General features: G+C 31.4%; 1 protein-coding gene and 1 long non-coding RNA gene across 4 annotated transcripts; one reads left to right on the top strand and one right to left on the bottom strand.

Annotated features, from left to right (window-relative positions):
• Positions 1–760: 760 nt before the first annotated feature.
• LOC128168989 (uncharacterized) lies at positions 761–23,877 on the top strand. 3 transcript variants are annotated; one of them, XM_052835161.1, is made up of 9 exons: positions 761–903; positions 12,224–12,403; positions 12,798–12,996; positions 15,353–15,460; positions 15,601–15,790; positions 16,006–16,044; positions 16,287–16,387; positions 21,891–21,929; positions 22,035–23,877. In XM_052835161.1, exons 2-9 carry the CDS (start codon positions 12,251–12,253, stop codon positions 22,130–22,132), a joined length of 927 nt encoding a protein of 308 aa, XP_052691121.1. In that variant the 5' UTR covers positions 761–903; positions 12,224–12,250; the 3' UTR covers positions 22,133–23,877. The 3 variants fall into 3 exon arrangements, with proteins under 3 accessions (XP_052691121.1, XP_052691119.1, XP_052691120.1); XM_052835159.1 differs by having other exon boundaries at positions 16,284–16,387; XM_052835160.1 differs by lacking the exon at positions 761–903 and adding an exon at positions 9,126–9,267 and having other exon boundaries at positions 16,284–16,387.
• Positions 7,115–10,765, bottom strand: LOC128168990 (uncharacterized). The gene is made up of 4 exons (XR_008241482.1): positions 10,634–10,765; positions 9,761–10,353; positions 8,712–8,855; positions 7,115–8,476 (listed from the first exon to the last, which is right to left on the bottom strand). It is a non-coding gene; the product is annotated as an uncharacterized LOC128168990 (long non-coding RNA).
• Positions 23,878–24,885: the final 1,008 nt, after the last annotated feature.

The following is a 24,885-nucleotide window of genomic DNA, read 5'->3' as shown; positions in this document are numbered from 1 at the left end:
AAAATTGTTTAGACCTTGGCCCCTCGACGATTCCTTGAGCCCTAAATAGGGTTGAGAGTTTACTGTATGTTTTGATCCCATATATAAACAACTGTTTAGGATCTTTTTGAAAACTTTAATGCTCAACATGTAATATGACTATAAAATCATCCTGTTAGAAAAATGACTTCAATTATAAACATAAATATATCCTTGGGAAAAGTGGATTTTTATTTTTACAGGATCTACATGTTTTAATCTGTGCAGATATTTTGTATATGACTACAATAAGCTGATTTATCATGCCTACTGTTTTTCAGGTGAGCCGTGTTGCCCACAATATCCTCTTGCTATTATAGCAAACATTGAGCGAGTTCGATTACAAACCACGGTCGCCATAGTTCGACTAAAATGAGATCGAACTCACTTTAGTCCGACTAAAATAAAACCGTGGTCCAACCAACGGAGAGTCTCTGGTCTGTCTCTTGTCAGGTAGTTTAAAGATGGCGGCGGAAAGCGAAAGCTCCAAAAATTGCTTTTTTTAATCAGTACAACATGCAATGTATTAAATTTTAGCACGCACACATATGATTTAATGTGTTTACAGGGTATTGATCGTCTTTTTCATGAACAGTAAAATTATGAGTAGCAATTAACATCTTTCTAATTATTCTTTTAACCAGACATCGACCAATGTGCGTTCGAACACAGACATGCGCACAATAAGTTCGACCACAGACATGCGCACCATCAGTTTTCCGTACTACCGTTAATGATCGAACTCGCCCAATATAAGGTGCACAGAAAAGAGTGCCGCAGGCTTATATATCGAGAAAGGAACCTTGTTGTGTATAGTTTAATCTGAAAGCTCGCTGCACTAAAGGGATGTGATATTAACACATTTACAACTGAAAGCAATTACAGGTTTGTCCTGCATGAAAGCTTTTGACAGTGCAAAGGGTTTAACATTTGATTACAACGTTTTCAGTCAAAATTTAAAAATATTATGAAAATTTTTGTATTAGAATAGTTACAAGGGTTGATCTAAAAGTAATGTCACGCAGTGCACCGCTTATAACACTGGTGCTGTATTTTATTAAATAATACGTCAACATTTTTCCTATCAAAATTCTAATTCGATGTAAAATTTTGTAAAATTCTACAAGAACGCAGAAGATCTAGAAATGGCGTCGCTAGCTTTTGGTGACTATATCAGATTCTTTTCTTCACGCTCTACAAAATATATTACCTTCAGAAATATCATAATGCATTAAAATTGTCAGATCTGAATTTGATTGCTTAGATATTTTAAAGCACACGTTTTTGTCAATTTACGCGGATTTTTCACGATTTTATCGCATTTGGATCAACGCTCGTATAATGTGTTATTGGAATATCACTACTGGCTCTGAAAAGTACTGAAAGTGCCATTTTTTACTGATAATTTCTGATATTTACTGATATTGTACTGTTAGTGCTGAGAATTGCTGATATATACTGATAATTTTACTGTTGTTACTGATAATTGCTGTTGGTTCTGATATTTACTGATATTTACTGATGCTTTTGCTGTGAGTTCTGATAATAACTGATATTTACTGAGATTTACTGTTGGTACTGAGAAATGCTGATAATTACTGAGAAATACAGGCAGGGGATTTTTAAGAGAATAATTTTAATTACTGTATCATGCAAATTATATTCATTTAAAATTATCGGTAAACAAATACCGGGCATTTTTAAAAAAAAAAAATGTAAGATCTAACTAAAGTTTTATCAACAGTAACTTCTTTTTTACAACCACAAAAATTAGATTTGATTATTCTTCTTATAATCTGCTTATTTATTTCAATGCATATTTTTTCTGTTTGTTCTTGTTCTAAGTTTCTTTAGCTGATTAACACAATTCAGCACATAAAAAAATGAATGTAGAAATTGCATAATTGCTATATATCCCATCCCCGTACGCCAATCCACTCGATACTACAGTGTTACATTGTATATATAGAACAATCCATAGTAAAAAAATTATAAAGATTTTAACCACTTTATGTAATTGATAAACATCTATTTAATGATTCTAAATTTTGAGCGATCAACTCTTTAATTGAACCATGTTAAATATTTATAATTATAAACTGTTATGTTTTTATCCCGGCCATAATCAGTAATTTTGTTTTCAAAATAAAATCAAACACTTTTGTTTCACATTGTATTTCCCTTGCCATTTATATTTGTTTATTCTGAGGCTGCAAGACATATACACAGGTGGTCAATTTTCACACCTTGCCACGGTCACTCTGTCGTGTATAATATTCTGAGCGCTGTCTGTTAGTTCTGAGGGTTTTCTAGATCCAGACATACAAAAGAATCTGTTCAGCGACTGCCAGACATATACACAGGTGGTCAATTTTCACACCTTGCCGTGGTCACCCTGTCGTGTGTATAGTCTGAGTGCTCTCTGTTAGTTCTGAGGTTTTTCTTAATCCCAGACATACAAAATATTTTTTTCTGCTTGCTTTTAGGCGTGGAGATTAAATATCTAAGCGTTCATAGATTAAGGAAAATCAGTTAAATTGTGTGTCTTATTTTCAAAATTATATAGCCGCTGGTCATATAACCGCATACAAGTGCATAAATAAAGTATTAATGAGAGAGAGAGAGAGAGAGAGAGAGAGAGAGAGAGAGAGAGAGAGAGAGAGAGAGAGAGAGAGAGAGAGGTTTTCAATCAAATCGCTGTTGCAATCGGTGGTTATGATACTGTAATGGGACATAATCATGCTTATGCCTTTCTGCATTGACGCCTCAAAATACGTAATAATAGATTATCTGAGAGAGAGAGAGAGAGAGAGAGAGAGAGAGAGAGAGAGAGAGAGAGAGAGAGAGAGAGAGAGGAAATTAAAGCATGATAAGCCGTAACACTTTTTTCACTATATTAAGCTGGTGTTCTTTGTAGTCTTAGAAAAGTTTACACTCGAAATCTGTGTTTGAAATGGCGGTTGTGATGCTGAAATAGAACTTTATCGTGCTAATGCCGTTATGCCATTTTGACTCGGAAACTCAAATTTATAGACTAGATAATATATATGCGAGAGAGAGAGAGAGAGAGAGAGAGAGCAGGGTGGGCAGATTTACAATAATAGAACTAGATCATGACAACATTACTTAGCCGTGCAACAGAAGATATATTACATATGTATTAAAAGAGAAAGAGTGAAAGGTCGGACAATAAAAATTATTCTTCGCCGATTGTTACCTATTTTGATTTCAGCAAATTGTAGAGGAGAGAGAGAGAGAGAGAGAGAGAGAGAGAGAGAGAGAGAGAGAGAGAGAGAGAGATTATTTATCCAACTTTTTTGAATCAATTGAATGCGGAACAAATACGATGATGAATATGAAAGTCATTCTAATACGTTATTTATATTGTTGTCAATACAAATAATACTTTTCTCTTTGAATAAATATTCTCAAGATCATGGATTCCTGTATACGGATATTACGTAATGTCATACACAAGGTGCCAGACTGACAATATACAAGGTTGAATTGCGACATTCAAACCTCTTGATCTGCTGAAAGTATGTATACTATACACAGATACTGCCTCGCTAATCTTTCTGTGAAGTAAAACCTCAAAGACATTATAAAGTCCTGACCGGGTATCTCTCTATTTTGAAAAGAAAAATAATCATGTTAAGAATTATGGGGTTTTTCATTGTTGAAAAAAAAATGTCCACCGTATTTAGAAATTAAAATTTTTGTGGAGTCTGCCTTAATTTTAAGTACCAATTTTTGACCGGCTTTCTAATATATTGTCTAAAATGTGATCTGTGAGTTTCCGAAGTTCAAAAGAAGCTAAATATCAAATAAATAAAACTTAAGAATATATAATTAAATAAATTGTGTTAAATCTGAAATATGTGTTATTTAATAATTAAAAGACAATGTTTTGGGCCTTAAAATATTCTCAGTAAATATCAGTAATTATCAGAGCTCACAGCAAAAGCATCAGTAAATATCAGTAAATATCAGAACCAACAGCAATTATCAGTAACAGCAGTAAAATTATCAGTAAATATCAGCAATTTTCAGCACTTACAGTACAATATCAGTAAATATCAGAAATTATCAGTAAAAAATGGCACTTTCAGTACTTTTTAGATTCAACAACGATATTTTTGTACACCGAGCAGCAGCTTTTTAAATATGAAATATTTCCATAGTCAAGAAGTTTTAAATATTTTAAGATAGTTTACATAAGTTAAAAAAGTGAGCAATGACATTTATGATAAAGTTTGTGCAATTTTATTAATCACTTTTTTTTTTTTTGATTTTCTTCTTTTTCCAGCCCAAGAAATGCGATGGTTAGGGAAAATATTAAATATTGTAATGTAGAAAAAATTATGTTTCTCAACTAAGGCGTTAAACAATCTTTAAAATGTTTATCTTTTAGTTTGGCATCTTGTTTTATTAAGTTTATTAAAATAAATTATTTCTTTTTGATTTACATTGTATAAATTCTTCATATCAAAGATTTACATGTACTTTATCTTAAGCTTTCAAACAAAGTTAAATCAAAAGACCTTTTTTTTAATTAAGTAAAAGATAGTTTGCTTAAAGCAGTACAGAACAAAAAAACTGGAAACTCTCCATTATTTAATTCTTTCTGATAATTTGACGTTTTGTTCTTTTAAATGAAATGTGGCCATAACAAACAGTGTTCCGATCTCACCGGCCGTGGGTTCCTTGTCGTAATCGAGAAAACAGGAAAATCCGTAGACAATTTGGTGATTGTTTATGGCCCAACAATAAGTATAAAGCAATAAGTATGAAATCTATAAGTATGTTATTTTTTTTATAAAATCAAATACAACTTTACATTGGTTGTCTGCATCGCCTTGAATTTTATTTTTCAATGAAGTGTAAAATGCAATACTAAAAGCCATTGCTCGAAATTTTTATACAAATAATTAAGTTTTTAAGATATCAATAATTTCCGTCCTGCTATTTATTTAAGATTACGTTTTTACTAAAAGCACAGAAGTAAATTTTCACTGTTTAAATAAGATAAGTTCTGGTGTAATGAAAAAATAACACTTGTTATCTTTGGTAACGAAAAATTGCAACACATAACGGGGTCTAAAACAAAATTGCATTTTTCAAGTTTGACAACAAATAAACAGTATGGTTGCCATGACTCCTTTATTTAAATATAAAAATAAATATGTAACGATGGATTAATTATCTTTTATGGTTGAAGCATATTTAACGGAAGTAAAAATTGATAAAAATCCTATAAAACATCATAATGTGTGTCCTGTGTCCATTTGATATGGCCTTGGAATTTAATGGAAATATTTTTGAAATACTTGTAATGGTTGTTCACATATTTCAGGTCTTTACTATGAAAGGAACAAGAGCTACATTTATTTAAAATGAAAGAAGGCCAAATTATACAATAATCAAATGAACACCATTCAAAGGTATAGTAGGTGTCAAATTATCAAAACCCGCTGTACCTCATTTTTTTTCGTCCTTATGATTTTTATTATATTCTGAATATAATACTATTTTTCAAATATTACTTAAAAAGTTATTAGCCATTAATTTGTGTATTTAGGAACAAAATCAAATAATTTTAGTGTGTCTTGTACTTATCTAATGGCGTTTTTATTAAGTACATAAAAGCGTACAACAAGAATTTTCAGATTTCATGACTGTTCTATTTCTTTTCAATACGTGTTTCCTTATCTGTGAATGTTATCTCAATTATTTAATGCCTTTAATATTTAAAAAAAATTATTACAAAAGGAATTTCAATTTTTGTGAGTTTTTCAGCAAATTTGACCATCTTGTTTTCGCAGCAAGGTCGGGTCAATTTTAGAGAATATATAATAATTGGAATGTACTTTTAACTTTTTGGTTAGTCAAAATTTAGATAAGAACACATTCCTTACAGATTGTGCAAGATATTTTCAAAATAATGATTACAAGGACAATGTTCTCCTCTACTAAGAACTCTTGCTAGGGAAAGGATAATGTCAATTGCTATAAATATATTTTACCCGGCGTTGGATGCCGATAACGATTTCTAGTAAGCGGTTTCCGTCCTTTTTTTGATCAAACATTTCGAAAAGTATCATGGCTATTTAAAAAACAGGAAGCCTGTTTTACACCACAATGTATAATTTGATGAAGTTTAACTGTTCATAATTCATCGGAGGTTATTCTGCAACATTCACGAAAACTCGGACTTTATTTCTTAAGCAACAGAAACTTGACAACCCAAATCAAATGTCATGTGCATTTTGGAGCTATTTTACGTACACAATAATTGTAGGACTAAATTGTCACCGAGTTAGTGTTAAACACGATGGTGAAAAGCAGTTTGAATGTTTTTAGAAGAAATAACCCTGCGCAAAATTTAAGACTGTGACAGTCCGTGATTTCTCTTAGGTTGCTGAAGGTTTTGACTGATCGATAACTGGTTAGAACTGGATTGTGTAGATTTTGAACCTGTCAGTTTCTAAACTGCTGTGAATTACAATCAATTTTTGTAATAAATAGCAAAAATCATACTTTGTGGAACATAAATGTATCAAGATTAGATAGCATTTTTGTTAGAATTTTTTTTGGTTTTTTTTTTCAAATTAATTATCAATATTTTGTTGTTGTGACATTACAATAAAACAGTCATGCTGTTTTCTTTACGACACCTGACAAAAAAAAGGCTTGGGATAAAATGCTGACGATAAACACTTTGGAGGGTCCATAGTTGAGGGGGTGGAGCTTGGTGTATCAGTCTTAATTCAGAGTCCGTTTGATCTGTCATTCCAATTATGTTATCAGAAACAGAATGGGCACATTGTTTTATTTATATGACTTTAGCACACATAAACTTCTTTCCCCTATATGACGATGACGATGGTTGCAATATTGCTGAAATGGACAACAATTTTAAAATTTATAACGGCTTATGAAAATTTATAACGGCTTCTACAAAAGCGTAAGTCTTGTAAAAATAATTAATTTAATTTATATTACATTTCCTTTAAATGTCCATATGTCCTGAAGATAATTGTGCTAAAATTTCTAAATGCACTATGACATGGCGAGACATTTCAAACACCGGACATTGTCTCCGAAAACAATCCGCATCGTTAATACGTATTTTTTCAACAAAGCTGACACTTATGCACCCCTGCGAATGTTATTGTCATTTAAATTTTAGACCACGTGGTTTTATTTGACCCCTTCAGTTTCGCAGTAAAAATCGTGCCTCGTGTTTATAGTCTATTTTAGAGAATCTAGGTACTTGTAGTCAAAAATAAATTCTAGAGGTTTATTGATTTTAAACTTTATCTTCATTAACTGGTGTATAAAATGTGTTCTAGAAATAAATACAAATACAAAAAATAGTTATTTTTCTGCTGTTGCGACAATTAACATGCGTAGTAGAGATCCCCCTTAAGAATTAAGTTTCGATCCGCGCCTGACCTAGTAATAACATTAATAGTGAAACAGACTGTACTATTTTATGCAGAATGCTCCTTGAAAATGGCTCGATATACTAAGTTTTTATGCAAAACATTCACCCACTATTTTTTTTTAAAACATTATATTGCACACCACAAGCATCAAACATGGCTATGATTTTTTTTAAGCAATCCAATGTTTATATTATCAACCACTATACACGTGGTTGAACACGAACGATAACTCTATTCTGAATATCATCGTTTAATTTTAAAAAAAACCCCGCTAAATGGTGAAAAAAGACATACATCTTAAAAGATGTTTATGTTTTAACATAAATCAAAGTAGAATATGATATGAAAATCGACCAGTACTTACGTATTTTGAGAATATGATCCGAACACTTATACTTCCGCACGAAATTTCACAGGAACTGAACAAATCTCGGTGAAGTCTCGAGAACTTTCATTCGAGCACCTTTGGATTTATTACATACTTAGCAACGATAAAGAAAACATTCCGAACACATTCGCAGGGGTGTTATGGTGACTTGGAATTCGGACTCAGATATTTCTGATAATCATACTGTTTAAGAACAAGATCATTGGGTGGTTTTCTTAATTTTTCTGTAAAAAATTGTCCACATCCATTGCATTTTTTTACTATTAATATATTAACATTTGTTACTGGGGGTAAAAAGATAAATCTCTCTCAACGTTGGGGTGAGTTAACTTCCTCTTCACAGTCTCACTGGACTCAGAAAAATTGTTACACAAACATAGAGTAATTTATGTATCCTGATAAAGTTCATTTGAAGTTGCTCAATTCATTAATGTTAGGACCGCCCTTTCCTTTTTTTAAATTTCTAATAAACAACCGATATGTTTTAGCTATTAGGTACATGATGAAATTGGAATGACAGATCAAACAGACTCTGAATTAAGAATGACACACCAAGCTCCATCCCTCCACCATGGACCCTCCAAAGTGGAGGGTTTATCTTCAGCATTTTACCCCAAGCCTAAATAAAAAAGAAAAGAAAACAGGAAAACAATTTAACACCATATCACTAGCAAATTTAAAAACAGCTTTTAATTTTATACACCCTTTAGAACTAAAAAAAGATACTTTAAAAATATTGGTAAAAAAAAAATCAATTTATCGTACAAAAATTGATCAAAAGGATAAATACATGTATTTCTTTTTTGAATATAAAACACTCGTATGTTATTATAATAATACCTTAAATTGCTCACCTATATGCTCACAATGATTATCGTTATTTGGTTACGAAGACTCGATGTTATTTTTTAAGCACCATTGATATCGTGCGCTTTCACCCAGTTTCTGTCAGGTACTTTCAATTCAAGTCCCTCTGACAATGCTGACAAGCCTGAAGGCTGATTTAAAATACGATTCATTCTACTATGAGTTAACGCTTTTAACTGTACTAAATTTGAATAACATTTCTTTACAAAGATTTAATGAACGTCATGAAACCATGGTAGGCTGCAATGGTTATATGTAAACTCTGTGAATATATACAAGTCGGAAAAAGAATGCAAGAGCCATTTGTTAACTAGTTTTGAGCATCAAATATTTTGAGATATTTATTTAAATTATGGATTTTATGCATAAATTTTTGTCATGATAAGAATTCATAAGCAAATGTTTTAAACTTGGTAGGAATATCCGACAAACTGTGTAAATAAAATTGATGTAAAAAAGTAGTTTTCTTTCAATCTTAAAACGACTTTTATTTCTTCGTGGAAATTAAAATGTTACATTGTGAATGGAAATACTACCGGTAAGGTAAGTGTCAAAAAAGATATGTCAAACAATTTAAATGTAAGGTAACCAAAACATTTAACGTGGCAATCTTATTCAAGTTTACGTCACGTTAATCGCTTATCGTCCTCGTGTATAAATATAAACCTGATTACATTTTGATTGAATGTGTATATGTTGACAGAGCCATACATTTGACCATACATGTATTATTGACAGAGTGTGCATGTTATCGAGTTTTAACTAAAATGACAAAAATTGACAGTGTTTATTAGAGTTAGCAAAAACTATAGGTTTATTATCTATTGATTAAACAATATAAAAATACGCTTACGGAATTTGTATTTGTGCAACTTACAAATCTTATGTTTTTATTTTATTTTTAAAGATATTAAATTGCTTATTCTGACAACTTTTTAAATATACTAATAGTCATACAAATAGATGTCATATAAAAGGCGTAATATATGCTCTTCACAAACAATTATTATAGTTTTTAATACTAGGATAAACTCACCGAGAATAAACAAGTACAATCCAATGAACATATAAGTGCAGTGTATACCGACCCACCCACTGTACTTGACCGTTTTACATTGAATCAACCGAAACCGAATCTTTAATTAGGACGATATTATGTTGAGAAAAAAAACCAGAATTCATTTCCGCCTGTTCTTTAAGTGGTTTGTTCATCTAAAGCACATGATTATGTAACTTTATCTCAATATGCGTGGCAAGTTTAATCGTTAAACAACCAACTTGAAAAAAGTGTCAAGGTTAAAACAAAAATAAACTAAAACTGAAAACCTGTCGATTGAATTTAATTTTAAACACCATTATTACACTACTGTCAAGGTTAAAACAAAAATAAAGTAAAGTTATCAATTTACAGCGAATGATCATAGATTTTTGTCATGATAAAAATTCATAAGCAAGTGAATTAAACTTGGTAGGCATATCCAACAAACTGTGTACATGTAAATAAAATTGATACAAAAATGTAAATAAAAAAATATACCTGTTTACAATTCAATTGAATGTCTATATGTTGAGCCATAGATTTGACCATACATGTATTATTGACACAGTGTGCATGTTATCGAGTTTTAACTAAAAAGACAAAAATTGACAGCGTTTATTCGAGTCATAAAAATTTATAGGTTTATTATCTATTGTTTATACAGTATAAAAAATACGCTTGTGGAATTTGTTTTGTGAAATATACAAATCTTATGTTTTTATTTTATTTCTAAAGATATTAAATTGCTTATTCTAACAACTTTTTAAATATACTAATAATCATACAAATAGATGTCATATATTAGGCGTAACATGTGCTCTTCACAAACAATTATTATAATTTTAGTTTTTAATATTAGGATAAACTCACCGAGAATAAACAAGTACAATCCAATGAACAAATAAGTGCAGTGTATACCGACCCACCTACTGCATAGGCGTCGGAACTGGGGTGGGGTGGGGGGGGGCAAAGTTATACCTAACCACTAGAGACATAGCATGATAGAGGGTTCAGCCCCCCCCCCCCCCCCCCACTTTTTCTCGCAAGAAAGATTATTGTTCCTAAATATACCTTGAAAGAATGAGAAGTTGGATTCAGAAGCATACTAGCCCCCCCCCCCCCCCCCCCCCCCCCCCCCCCCCCGCGGATTAGGAATATATTCATGAAGATTAGTCTAACCCAACCCCCCAACCCCCCCACTTTCAATTTGCTTCCGACGCCAGTGTACTGTACTTGATATTTTACATTGAATCAACCGAAACCGAAACCGAAACTTTAGGAAGATATTACATGACTGTATGTTAATGTAAAAACCAGAATTCATTTCCGCCTGTTCTTTCAGTGGTTTGTTTATCTTATGTAACTTTATCTCAATATGCGTAGCAAGTTAAATCGTTAAAACACGTAAGACTGGTTAACCAGCTTGACAATAGTGCCGAGGTTAAAACAAAAATAAACTCAGGTTATCAATTTACAGCGAATGAGCAGGTCGGTTAACAAGTATAAAACTGAAACCGAAACCTGTCGACTGAATTTAATTTTAAACACCATTACACTACGTTTGGCTCTCTTTTTTATAATTCAACTTTGATATGCTAAATATTATATACTAGGAATCTAAGCTCTTGACGTTTAAATATAAACCTTTAAACATACGAAGGAACATAAACATTTCATGGCACATCTGTGCTATCTTTCTTTTGTTTATTATCCATATGATTGTAATGTATTTTCTGTCGAGCGACTGCTTTTTAATTTGTGTTCCGATTTCTTTACGATGCATGGTGAAGGAAAAAAAAGTTTTAATATATCTAATACTTTTAAAAAACCGTACCCCCAGAATAGAGAAAAACAAAAAAGAGGAATACAAGAGGTCTTTCACTAGAAAAGTCCTAAGAAACCGAACCTTATGTTATAAAAAAAGCAGATACTAACTTTTGTCGCTTTTTGCGACCTTTTTTTTTTATTATACATACATTTCTCATAGCACATTCTGGTATTTACATGCATCATACCTCTCCAAGAAAAAAAAATAGGTATAGGAGATCTAGTATTCAGTTTTTTAAGGAAAATCGTCGATTTTTATCGTACATGCAATTCCTTTTTATCTCCATACTAACCAAATGCTCTTTAATAATTTAAATCACTACCATTTCTACTCATTATGAAGACATATTTATATCACTCCTTAAAAAGCGGAAATCGTGTGCAAAATCTAAAATGAGTAAATTCAAAAATACCTTATTCGGTAAAACATTGTGGATGAAAGCAATAATAATAATGAATTCTACGTTCATTAAATTACACTTATCAAACCATTAAAGACAAACAAATATTGTATTGAGATATTTAGGACTCTGATAACTGAACATGATATTATTTTAAGGCAGCGTTGTTTTGTAAGAAATTTGATTTATTTGAGAATTATAAAATGTTTCTTTCCTTTTTTAATAATTTTAGAACTTCAAACACCACGAAGCACCTCTGATGACGGCGCCTCCACAGAAACATCGGATGACGCTAGAAACATCCAATCGGATGTCAGGTGCTAGATGTTTATTTGTCCTCCTTTTAATGCTCTCTATAAATGCACAAACTGTGAGGACAATGAACGTTCACCGATTGAAAAGATTAACCAAGGTGATAACTTTTTTTTCTGTTTAAAACTGTCAACAAATCTGTAGTTAGAAAATTAATATGGAACAAAAATTAAACAAAACAAAAACAAAAAACCAACAAAACTAAACAAACTTGATAATGTCAGTAAATATTAGTAGTAAGTAGCCGAACTATTATTAGCAAAACTCATCTATTCTTTTTTCGATGTCAGATATGATATTTATAAGATAAAAATAACACAGAACTTTTAATTATGAAATATTACAGCATGAAGGAACAAATAGAAAATGTGTGCACGCATGTACATTTGGCATAAAAATAATGTTATTTTTTTAATGATCTATTAATTTAAGTTCTATTTGATCATAAGTTAATAACTTTGTTATCTTATCGTTACTTTTTTATTTGCTATCAGGATGATACATGTTATGGAATGAACAAAACGATCACATTAGTAGAAAATTTTTCAAAAATCTCAACAACTTTCGAAAATCGTGTGCGCGAAAAAAATTGTGGAAGCTTACCAAAATGCAATGGAGAACCAATGGTTTATCACTGCCTTAGATTTAAAGACGGAATTGTAGAAGTATGCTCTCCAGAACGTGTAATAAAAGGTATGCATGAATTTTGTAAAGAACAACTGAAGTTAATTTATATATATAAATTATATATATAAATTAATTACACTCAATTACCATTACAAATTACCATTACCCCATCCCTGTATATAATTTAGCTACCCAACCAACAATTTACAAGTCCGCAGTGTAAAGTTAATGAACAAATTACATTCATTTGTTAACACTAATAGCTTAGATCAATCTTTAATTTGAAATCCCAATATAAAGCTAAGTGTATCAATTGTATTAACAGCGTATGCAACAATTTATCTTTGTTGAGGTGCTGAATATCATCCCGCAAATTATTATATTTAGGACGTCAAAACCAGAATGCACACTTGTCAGACGCTTATAAACTCAGTTGATTAATGACTTAATGTGGCTTTTTAGTCTGCTATGATGCTGTTGCATTAAAACAGTTTCAAATAGATTTTCAAATAAATTCTTTCTTGAACTTGGGTATAAAAAATGTAAATAATGTTTCTTTTTGGCTTTTTAGCACGACTAAAAGACGTTTTTAAATAGCAATCCAAAAGAGTACAATCTAAAAAAGTAAAAAAAAAACAAATAATTCTAGGAGTTTTAATAACACCCTGATGCAACGCCTGCAAATGAGACCAGTAGGACAAAAAAATGGAGAAACCATACAGTAAAAACTCAACCAACATATACAAAAACTAAGCTCAAAATTAAAAGCCATAACAAACATAACAAACGTAACATAATTGCATATCATAAACAAAAAACTAAATCAAAATATATTCAACAAATGTAGTTAACGCAAATCCAATGTTGTGGTCATTATGTACAAGTAAAGGTAAAGGTAGGGTGTTGTATTCTTGCTTGCAAAGTAAATTGTCTTGCAGGACTTCTACATATTACCCCCTGGCGAAACCTTTACAATCCAAAACATTTTTTACTCCCTGTGGAGAAAACATGTAAAGCACAGCTGCCCGATAACGGCGCTAATGCTTTCATACACATAGCCAGCTCGTCTCATGTGCCAGGTACCCATATTAACCCCTTGGTGGTGAGAGTGCACGTCAAGAAAAGTTAAGTAATTTGCCCAAAGTTACAATGTAACCGCGATGGCTACAGACCGGGCTCGAATCTGGGGCCACCGTGTCCAAATCAGTCGACGCTATCAAATGCGCCAAATTTGATTCGAAATACCAAAACCTACCCTTAACTAAAGAGAGTTGAAAATACTGACACTGGGTTCACAGTTTATGGATGATGTAAATCATAAGTACAGTGCCTGAACGTGTCTGAATATTATGTCAAAGTCAATTTCATTTCCTTGTATTAAAAAAAACAAATGAGAATCATAACCTTTATTTGAATGCTATTCATGTGGTTTTTTTGTGTAATTTAGCTACCCATTACTCAAAAATGTGACACTAGTGTTCCCTTTACAGTACAAAGCTGGAATTTAATAACCAGTATACCATGAAAGTACATGTTAGTCCATTAATTTTCAATTTCATATCAAATGGAGAAAGGTAAAATTGATGACGTCATATAGGATGTTTATCAATGTTTACCGCCTTCAAATATACTTCAACCATTATAATAATAATAAAAAAAACATCAGTTAAATTGTCATCATTTTTTTGATATATTTTAATAACGGGGTCATGACAATTTTATTGTTAAATTTTATTCAAATTTGAAAAATAAATACATAATTTTTTAGACTGAATTGCTGCAAATTCTTGTTTTGAAGACGGTGAAAAGTGCTATTTTTACATTTTATTACACCAGGAATTAGTAATTAACAAAAAGTCTCCTGTATAAATACATGTCACAGAACAAAAATATGTAATTGTTTATTATAACATAAAAAATAAATTGTACTCATTGCAAATTCTAGAAAAAAATATTTTTTTTTAGTCTATTCTTTACTTAAAGGAGATTCATACAGTAGGATTAAGTCGATGCTAGTAAATATTTTTAGGATTTTTTTCTTCAAATTTGAAACTTTTATGGATTCAGTACCAAACAATAAAATATTTAATTTTCAGAAAACTTGAATAATTGGAGAAAAAGGCGTATTTGTTCTATACTACCTTAAATTCTCAGAAAATGTAAAGTGATTCGAAATATCTATAGGCAAATAACTATTCGCATTAAATGAACCCTGCAGGGGTACCTTAATTTGCATTCCGCTAAGTGTATACTGACTTATGTTTTATCGTATAACGTCAACAACAACCAAAAAAATCCTGAAATAATAAAAACCATTCGTCATTAATCAAAATTAGACAATGAGATTGTATTTCAAGGTATGCATATGTAAACAATCGAGTACATGTAAAATGTATGTATTTTTGTTTTATTTACATTCAAGGTAGTTACTGTGTTGTATTTGACGACGGAATTGGAAGAGTCATAGAAGATTTTAACAGCCCATGCTCTGAATGTCCTTTCAAGTATCAGTCGGCTGACTCATTCAAATGTACGACTCGTTAATTACAGCGTTCATTCTCATAGAATTCGAATTCATATATATATATATATATATATATATATATATATATATATATATATATATATATATATATATATATATATATGCTATGTTAAATGTTTCTATAGATCCATCCTGTGTTAGAAAAGAAAATTTAAAAACTACTACTACTACATCTCCACCCGAACAGAACACGATAGGAATATCAAGAAGTCCATGTTGTAATAGTAAAAGATGCAAGCGTGATGGTGAAGGTTGTTCTAATAAAAAAACCAAAAGCAATCATGAGATATTTGTGATTAATGATCAACCTGCTAGGTAGTATTTTAAAACAAAATGTTGTTTATTTATATATAATTTACCTGTTATTTCTTATTTGGACAATCACAGAAAGATTGTATATTTTTAGTAACGTAAAAAAAGAGGGTATGATGATAATATATTAGTTCAAGGCGTACAAACTGTTTAATTTTTATTTTGTATATAAAAACCCATAGTTTTTCAAATTTCATTTTTTTTTCTTTTTATTTAAGTGGCGAGGAAGACAACTCGACGATAGATCAACCTGCAAGGTATTATTTCAGAATAAATCCGTCGTTGACGTTTAAATTTATGATACAATTTACCCGGTATTGTTTTACCTTTGCAGTCTTGACAAGATAAAATATTTTGATCAGACAGTAGCATAAGTTTACAGGGTAGTTTCTTTCGAAAAAAAAACCCACGACAATATAACAATAGCAGTAGGTAGTTTCTTTGATTAGAATTATGTCTCTAACGATTTTCTATTAAAGACTATTTCTTGTTCCAGCAGCGAAGAAGAGGAATCCTTCCCTGTACGATCCGTTGCAATAATCACTCCACTAGCTGCATTTATTGTTATCATTAGTCTAGCTATCATTGTCTTCAAGCGACGTAAGTTCTTTACACATTTTGAGATAAAAAGAAATCGTACTTTATTTGTATAACTATGTAGGCTTTTGAACTATAACTGAAAAAATAACCCACACAAAATCAAAAGTTTCAATATCTATCCATGCGTTTCAAAAAAATTAGAAACAATACATAAGTATATTAAAATGCGAACATGAGTTAATTAACACATACATGTATAAGTATGATAAAAAAAATAACAAAAAAACTTTTGTTTTTTAAACCAAACTGATTTCTTCTCTCGACTTATTTTGTCGCGTTTTTTTTTTGTTGTTGTTGTTTTTGTTGTGTTTTTTTTTTTTGCCTCATATTAAAATTTGCCCTTGAAGTTGAGGCAGGAATGATTGTATTACGACTTTGACATCGCTTTCAATATAGGTCAAAATGTTTTGTTTTGTTTTTTGTTTTTTTTTTTTTTTTGTTTTTTTTGTACATTGTGTACATTTTGTTCATTAATATTTCTGAAGCTCGTTTTGTTTACAATCGATGCATATTATGGGGGATGAATAAACCCAAACATTCGGGGGCAAAACCAACCGGTTCTTCATTTTAACCATTCCCATGATGCATTTGGTTTACTTGTTTCGGTTTTATTTTTTGTTTGTTTTGTTTGTTTGTTTTTTTGTGGGTTTTTATTCGATAGCTTTCAGCTCACCTGAGCTGAAAGCTCAAGTGAGCTATTCTGATCACATTTTGTCTGTCGTCCGTCTCACCGTCGGTTTGTCCGTCCGTCCGTCTGTCCATAAACTTTTCACAATTTCAACATCTTCTCAAGAACTACTGAGCCAATTTCAACCAAACTTGGCACAAATCATCCTTAGGCAAAGGGGATTCAAAGTTGTGAAAACTATGGGCTACACCCTTTTTCAAGGGGAGATTATTAGAAATTAATGAAAAATTTCAAGAAATTTTCAAAAATCTTCTTCTCAACAACCATAAAGCCAGGAAAGCTGAAACTTGTGTGGAAGCATCCTCAGGTAGTGTAGATTCAAAGTTGTGAAATTCATGACTCCCAGAGGTAGGAAGGGGCCACAATGGGGGTACGAAGTTTTACGTAGGAATATATAGAGTAAATCTTTAAAAGTCTTCTTTTCAAAAACTTATCAGCCAGGAAAGCTGAAACTTGTGTGGAAGCATCCTCAGGTAGTGTAGATTCAAAGTTGTGAAAATCATGACCCTCTGGGGTAGGGTGGGGCCACAATGGGAACTCGACGTTTTACATAGGAATATTTAGAGGAAATCTATAAAAGTATGCTTCTCAGAAACTAATCAGCCAGGAAAGCTGACACTTGTGTGGAAGCATCCTCAGGTAGTGTAAATTCCAAGTTGTGAAATTCATGACCCCCGAGGCTGGGTGGGGCCACCATAGGGGGTGTTACAGTTTTACATAGGAATATATAGAGTAAATTTTTAAAAATCCTCTTCTCAAAAACTAATCAGCCAGGAAAGCTGAAACTTGTGTGGTGTGTGGAAGCATCCTCAGGTAGTGTAGATACAAAGCTGTGAAAATCATGACCCCCGGGGGTAGGATGGGGCCACCATAGGCGGTGATAAAGTTTTACATAGGAATACATAGAGTAAATCTTTTAAAATCTTCTCCTCAGAAACTAATCATCCAGGAAAGCTGAAACTTGTGTGGAAGCATCTTTAGACAGTGTAAATTCCAAGTTGTGAAAATCATGACCCGCGGGGTAGGATGGAGCTACCATCGGGGGTGTTACAGTTTTACAATATATAGAATATATATATATATATATATATATATATATATATATATATATATATATATATATATATATATATATATATATATATATATAGAAGTATATAGAGTAAATCTTTTAAAATCTTTTTCTCAGAAACTAATCAGCCATGCATGAAAGCTGAAACTTGTGTGGAAGCATCCTCAGGTAGTGTAGATTTAAAGTTGTGAAAATCATGACCCCGAGGGTAGGGTGGGGCCACAATAGGGGCTCGAAGTTTTACATAGGAATAAATAGAGTAAATTTTTCAAAATCTTCTTCTCAAAAACTAATCAGCCAGGAAAGCTGAAACTTAAGGGAGGCATCCTAAGGCAGTGTACATTCCAAGTTGTGAAAATCATGACCCCGAGGGTAGGATGGGGCCAAAATGGAGGTCGAAGTTTCACATAGGAATATATAGAGTAAATTTTTAAAAATCCTCTTCTCAGAAACTAATCAGCCAGGAAAGCTGAAACTTGTGTGGAAGCATCCTCAGGTAGTGTAGATTCAAAGTATGGAAAATCATGATCCCTGGGGGTAAGGTGGGGCCACATCGGGAGGGGTGTGTTAAAGTTTTACATAGGAATATATAGAGTAAATCTTTAAAAATCTTCTTCTCAGAGACTAATCAGCCAGATGATTCTTTATAATTGTTAAGACTTTGTCTCCAGGACAATTCTACGGCCTCACAAGAAGGTTCAGAGTTTGATGTAGCTTTATATCCCATAAATAAACAATTGTTAAGGATCTTTCTGAGAACTGTAATACTCAACATGTGATATGACTACAAAATCATCCTGTTAGAAAAGGGACTAATGATTATAAGCATAAGAATATCCAGAGGGAAAATGGATTTTATTTATAAAGGATCTACATGTATTATTGTACATTGTCCATATTGTTTGTATTATGACTCCATTAAGCTGATTTTATCATACCTATTGTTCCTCAGGTAAACGATGAGACCCGTGGGCCTCTTGTTTTATTTTGTATACCTATAAATTTTTTCTTTACTTTGAACATTTATTACGTACTTTGATAGGAGACCGATTATCTGGATGTAAATAGGCCGATGTCTAAAATTGTCTAAGATAAATGGTTTATATGGAAATTATTTGATAATGTGACAGCAAAAATTCGGAAATATGCAGCTTTAAAGAATTACAAAGGTATCCTCATTACCTTGTACAGATAAAGCTGATTTACTTATCATGCACATCGATGATATGTCTCGTTCAAACACAGTGCATAAAGGTTCGATAATATTACAGATCCCGCTGTTGCACTACATCTAACGTAGTAAATAAAGTAATTCCAAGAAAGTACCAACATCATTTGTATCAGTATTTGGTTTGCGCTTGAGCAAGGATATAACAGTTCGACAAAGGAAAACCACAACGATCGAGGAATTTCGAAATAAGTATTACAAAGTGGATTTTGCAATTCACGATGTGTGCTGAAATTTTCCTAATTGAGGTTAGATATCGTGGCTTTGTTAATCACTTAGATTCATAATACTTGTAGTATCAAAATCAAAGTTTGTAAAAGTTAAAATAACAAAAATAGAGTTGCACAATTTTAGAAATTAAAATCATGAACCAAAACCTACATGTAAACAGGAGTTAGATAAATTACATGTACACATAAAAAGAAATCAAAATAAAATAAGATTGAGCATAATGCTGCACTAATAAACATATCAGTGGCAGGATTGATCGAGAATGAATTATCCTATCTAAAAAATGAAATAAATGATACAATTTCAACATATTTTAAGAATTAAGCGGAGAACATTTCCATTTTCGTTTTGTAAACAATGTCATGTACATTAACTAATTTATCTCTGAACAGAGGATTTTTTAACCCAGCGCGGAAAATATTTAAATAATTATATTCTAAATATTGATAAATAGAAAATACCCAGGACTAATTTTTAGTGTACCTGTAGAAATCGAAATCTGTCAGTTGGACAGGGATTTTTTTTAAAAATCACTAACCAACGCGGTCACTCTACGGACTTGATATTGAATAATCAGATAATCAGGTACTTTCTTTGATGCTTGACAATGTCAGCTAAGCCAAAGAAGGTGTTACAACATTTACTTGCATTTATGCAAAGAAAACTTGTTCCAATTTGCAAAAACAGGTTTGGCCCAAAGCCGAAACAAAATCTTAAAATGTTTATCTACGGGGAATTTGAAAAAGACAAGCTAATGCGGAAAAAAAATTTCTAAAGAGACACAAACATAAAAATGTTGATTTTACTATATAAGAGTTTGTCATTTTTTTTTTATTTTTTTTTTTTTTTTGGTAAATAAAATGACAATCTATGAGTTACATAAGATGAGAAAAAAAATTAGAATAATGGAATACAATGTACATAAATAGATTTGGTTTGTTGCTGCATTTTGATGAAACGCAGCGGTAATTATCAAAGTTTGAAGCATGCATACAGTGAGTTGGTCCTTGCTGTTAAAGGGAAATGGTCACGATTTTGTTCAAATCCTATTTTTCTTTTTTTTTTATTATTTATAATGCTTTAGAAATGCATTTTTAATGATCAATTGAAATTTGAGAGTCAGTCGTTGAGTTATTTGCTAGAAACAGGGCTCGCAATTCTTTGTCATGTAAACAAAGCTCGTGTCCTGTTTTTGTTTACATAGGTTCAATATACCAGTAAAAAAATCTTTTTTCAAGCTGATTTGTCTATCTTCTTATTCCTTTTAAGCATAAATAATCAGTTACTAATGTTTAACACATTCATTTTAGGTCTAAAACTGGAATTTTCACTTTAACATCTAAAATGTAAACAAATGCTTTGTTTACATAGCAAAGAATTGTAAGCTCTGTGACTTGCTTATAATTCAACGAATGACACTAAAATTTTGGTTGACTATTAAAAATACCTTACCTAAGCATTGTAAACATTAAAATCGAAAAAATCATTTTTGATCGAAATCGCAACTATGCCTCTTTTAGAGACAACAAAAAATTCCTGCAAGTATTCTTCTGTCTACAGTAAACAAAATATGATTGAAAAAAATGTTTCAAATTCCGCATTTGCGGGACAGTTTTTGTAACAGAATTATAGAGGAATAGTTTTAGTTTAGTGTAATCATTCCTCTATATTGAGAACTGTGCTCAACCTGATAAACTGACTGATGAATTACAGCATAACTCAGCTAACACGTTACTGATGTTGCCGTTATAATTATAAAAGTCGTATCTATCGTTACAAAAATGACAGTCAAATATATATTTGCTGACTAGCCCATAATACATATAGGGGAAACGAAATGGATAGATATTGAAACGGAAGTTTATTTTAAACTGTTAAAAATACTTAAATATATCATGCACATGTAATGAAAAACAAAATCACTGCCTCACCCTGTTTTTAACAAACTATTTAATCCAACGACGAGACAGGCCAGAATTTTTTTTTTAAATACATACTTAATAGAAAATTTTACGGAAAATTGTGTCACCAACCATGTCGAAATCGCGACATGCGCGCCGTCTCCATGGTAGTGGAGAGACTTGCAACAAAAATTATGAATATTCTAACAATTAAATCCTTGTATTATAAAAAATGATTTTCTTATTAATAAAAATCTAATGCGTCATTGACAGAATATAGCTAGAACTGATATCTTTCTCAAGGTTTTAGCGTTAGTATGATCAATTTGATTTGTAATCAAATCTTAAGAATGCATTCATATATCAGACATTTTTTTTTACAGGAAAACATAACGACACTCAAAAGGAAAAACAACAAAATGGTAAATAAATGATATTAGTTAGGCTGTAACGCTTTTATTAGTCACTTTATTATCATTATTATTACCTATATACTTGTTGTTTACTCTTATTGTCACTCTTTGTAGGTTTAACACAGTATAATGAAAAGCCTAAAAATGAAAATACCACTGGAAGCGCTGTACCTTTGATTTCCAACGGAAAACTAGATATTGCCAGCGCTTAATTTGCTTTACCTTTCAATATTACTTTTACCTATATTCGGGGATAAAAATAGCAATTATAAAGAAAATGGAGAATAAAATCTCAAAACTAAAACAGTTTGTAGAATGTCCGAGTTTATTTATACTCTTAGGTAAAATTAAAAGAAAGTCCTTTTGCAGGAAAGGGGGAATATTAGAATTTGTAAAAAGTTACACAGTTTGTTATTAATATTTTTGAAAATTTAATAGATTCAATTTATAGAAATGAATTATTTCAGGTTTTGATTCATATTACATAAAACCTTACTATCATACATTATGTAAGCCATTTAGCGGAAATATAAATTTTAAATCATTGTACGTAACATTTTAGACTTGTTCATAAGTGATACATATTTATGAATAAGGTCTTTTAAAATTACGCATCCATACTGGTACAGTCATGTTTATGAAAAAAATACGTTCATATTAATATGCATTCACATGTACTAAATGACCTGAATCGCGCTAGTGTAAGAGAGGGATAAAAGTACATTGAATTTTAATTTTTCTGACATACGTATACAGGTAAAAACGTTTTTAAAAGACATGTATTTTTTCATAGTTAATTTAATCCATTGTATATAGCATAAAGCATATTCCAAAGGGTCGGGTCACGTCGAGTTGCCATGCGCGGATCATCAGACCAAAGGAGACGCGAAGCGTCAACTTTGATCTAATAATGGCCACGATTTTCCCCAACAACCACATTTAGGTGCCTTTTTTTACTTTCCACCTAGGTGACTATGCGTGCATGGCGAGACTCTTATACTCATCTTTAATTTTTACATAGAGTTGATAATTAAAAATCAAATAACGAATAAAATAGACTGAAAAATTGTATTATCATATCGTTTACTTTATTATATAGCAATATTAAATTTATTTATACGCATTGTTCATTAATTTTAAACTATTAAATTTCTTTTGCTTTTTCTAAACGAAATATAATCATGATCGCATTTGTTTATCACACAATTTTCTGACTATTTTGCCGTATCTATAAAGAGTTGTATTTGTTGTCAATATGAACTGAAATTATGTATTGTATCATACGAGTTTAGAGCTTTCTGTACACTGAAAAAGCATATTTTATATATATATATATATATATATATATATATATATATATATATATATATATATATATATATATATATATATATATAATTTTTTTCATTTGTAATTATTTAGGGGATGTTGGGTCATCTTGTACATTTGAGGATAAGAATGTAGGAACTGGTTTGTTTCTGCCCAAAACTGGCCAAATATGTTGGCAAAAGATATGAAAGTAATTAAATTTATTTACTAATCTAATGGTGTAAACTTTTTAAGTGTTAACAATATCAAAGAATTGTGTAATTTAGGAAAATTCATTAACAATGCCCTCACGTTCAGTATGGTTTGAAGTACATTGTGCCATTTGCTGATTTATACTGGTATTACTATATATATATATATATATATATATATATATATATATATATATATATATATATATATATATATATATATATATCTGTGTGTGTGTTATTTTTATGTGTATTTATCAGTAACATGTATGTCATTCTCCAAATACAAATAATTTAATCTATAAACATACGAATTTGTAAGAGTGAAAATTTGTAAGAACTGACCGTCCATTTTTCTCGATATTTTTCTATTGTTCACCATTATATCAAGTGCTATAAGACGTATGTCTTCTGCAATAAAGAATTTGAAATAGTAAATACAAAGTCCTACGTGTCATTTTGTTTGAAAAGTATGCATACAAAACAGGACAATGCCTTTTTAATCACTCAGAACAGCTGTCAAACTGCGAAGCTACAGACTTATTTTGAAGATTTAAAAATCTGAAAAATAGGAAGGGAGTTCATTAGTGTCCTCTGTACAACCATGACATTTCAAGGTGTAAAAACTGGCCACCTGTGTATATATGTCATCTAGAAGAATTAATTTGACCCCTTGAAATATATCGTTTTATAACAGTATTAAATGAAATGTCCCATTTTCGCCAGGCTAGCCTAGCCTGTTACTGGTCGTGTAAACCCAATTTCTTTTAAGGGTCAACTAAGCGTTCCCGGGGCCCAATGCTACCTAGATATGAAGGCCCAAATATGGGATGCAGGGGGTTAGCCAGCCCCTTTAAAAATATTCCATTATAACTGTATTATACAAAATGTCTTATTTTCGCCAGGCTAGCTAAGCCTCTTACTGGTCATGTAAACACAACTCCTTTTGAGGGTCAACTTGGCGTTCCCGGGGCCCCATCCTCACCAAATATGAAGGCCCAAATATGGGATACAGGGTGTTAGCGAGCCCCTTGAAAGATATCACATTATAACTGTATTATACGAAATGTCCCATTTCTGCCAGGCTAGCTAAGCGTCTCAGTGGTCATGTAAATTATGTTAATATTCAAGTTAGGCCAATAAGTAATAATTTTTACTATAAAACTGTTTTTATAGTTAAAAATGGAAGTTTATATGGAATTTTAAATTCTATTTTTTGACGTTTATTAGCATGTTTACGGTAATTTGCATAGCGAACCGACCACAGAATTTTTTTCGCTATTCGAATAGTGAATAACGAAAAGCGAATAGAACTCCAACTTAAGAATGCCGTATGATTGATGAGTACTCATCGATTCCATAATGAAAAAGTCTACCCTCGAAGGAATTGGGTCTACAAGACCAGTTAGAGTCTAAGCTAGCCTGGCGAAAATGTAACATTTCGT

The sequence above is a fragment of the Crassostrea angulata genome, unplaced genomic scaffold, assembly GCF_025612915.1.
Source record: "Crassostrea angulata isolate pt1a10 unplaced genomic scaffold, ASM2561291v2 HiC_scaffold_76, whole genome shotgun sequence".
Lineage (NCBI taxonomy): Eukaryota > Metazoa > Mollusca > Bivalvia > Ostreida > Ostreidae > Magallana > Magallana angulata.
Note: the sequence above shows the minus strand (reverse complement) of the source record. Positions and strands in the feature narration are given on the sequence as shown.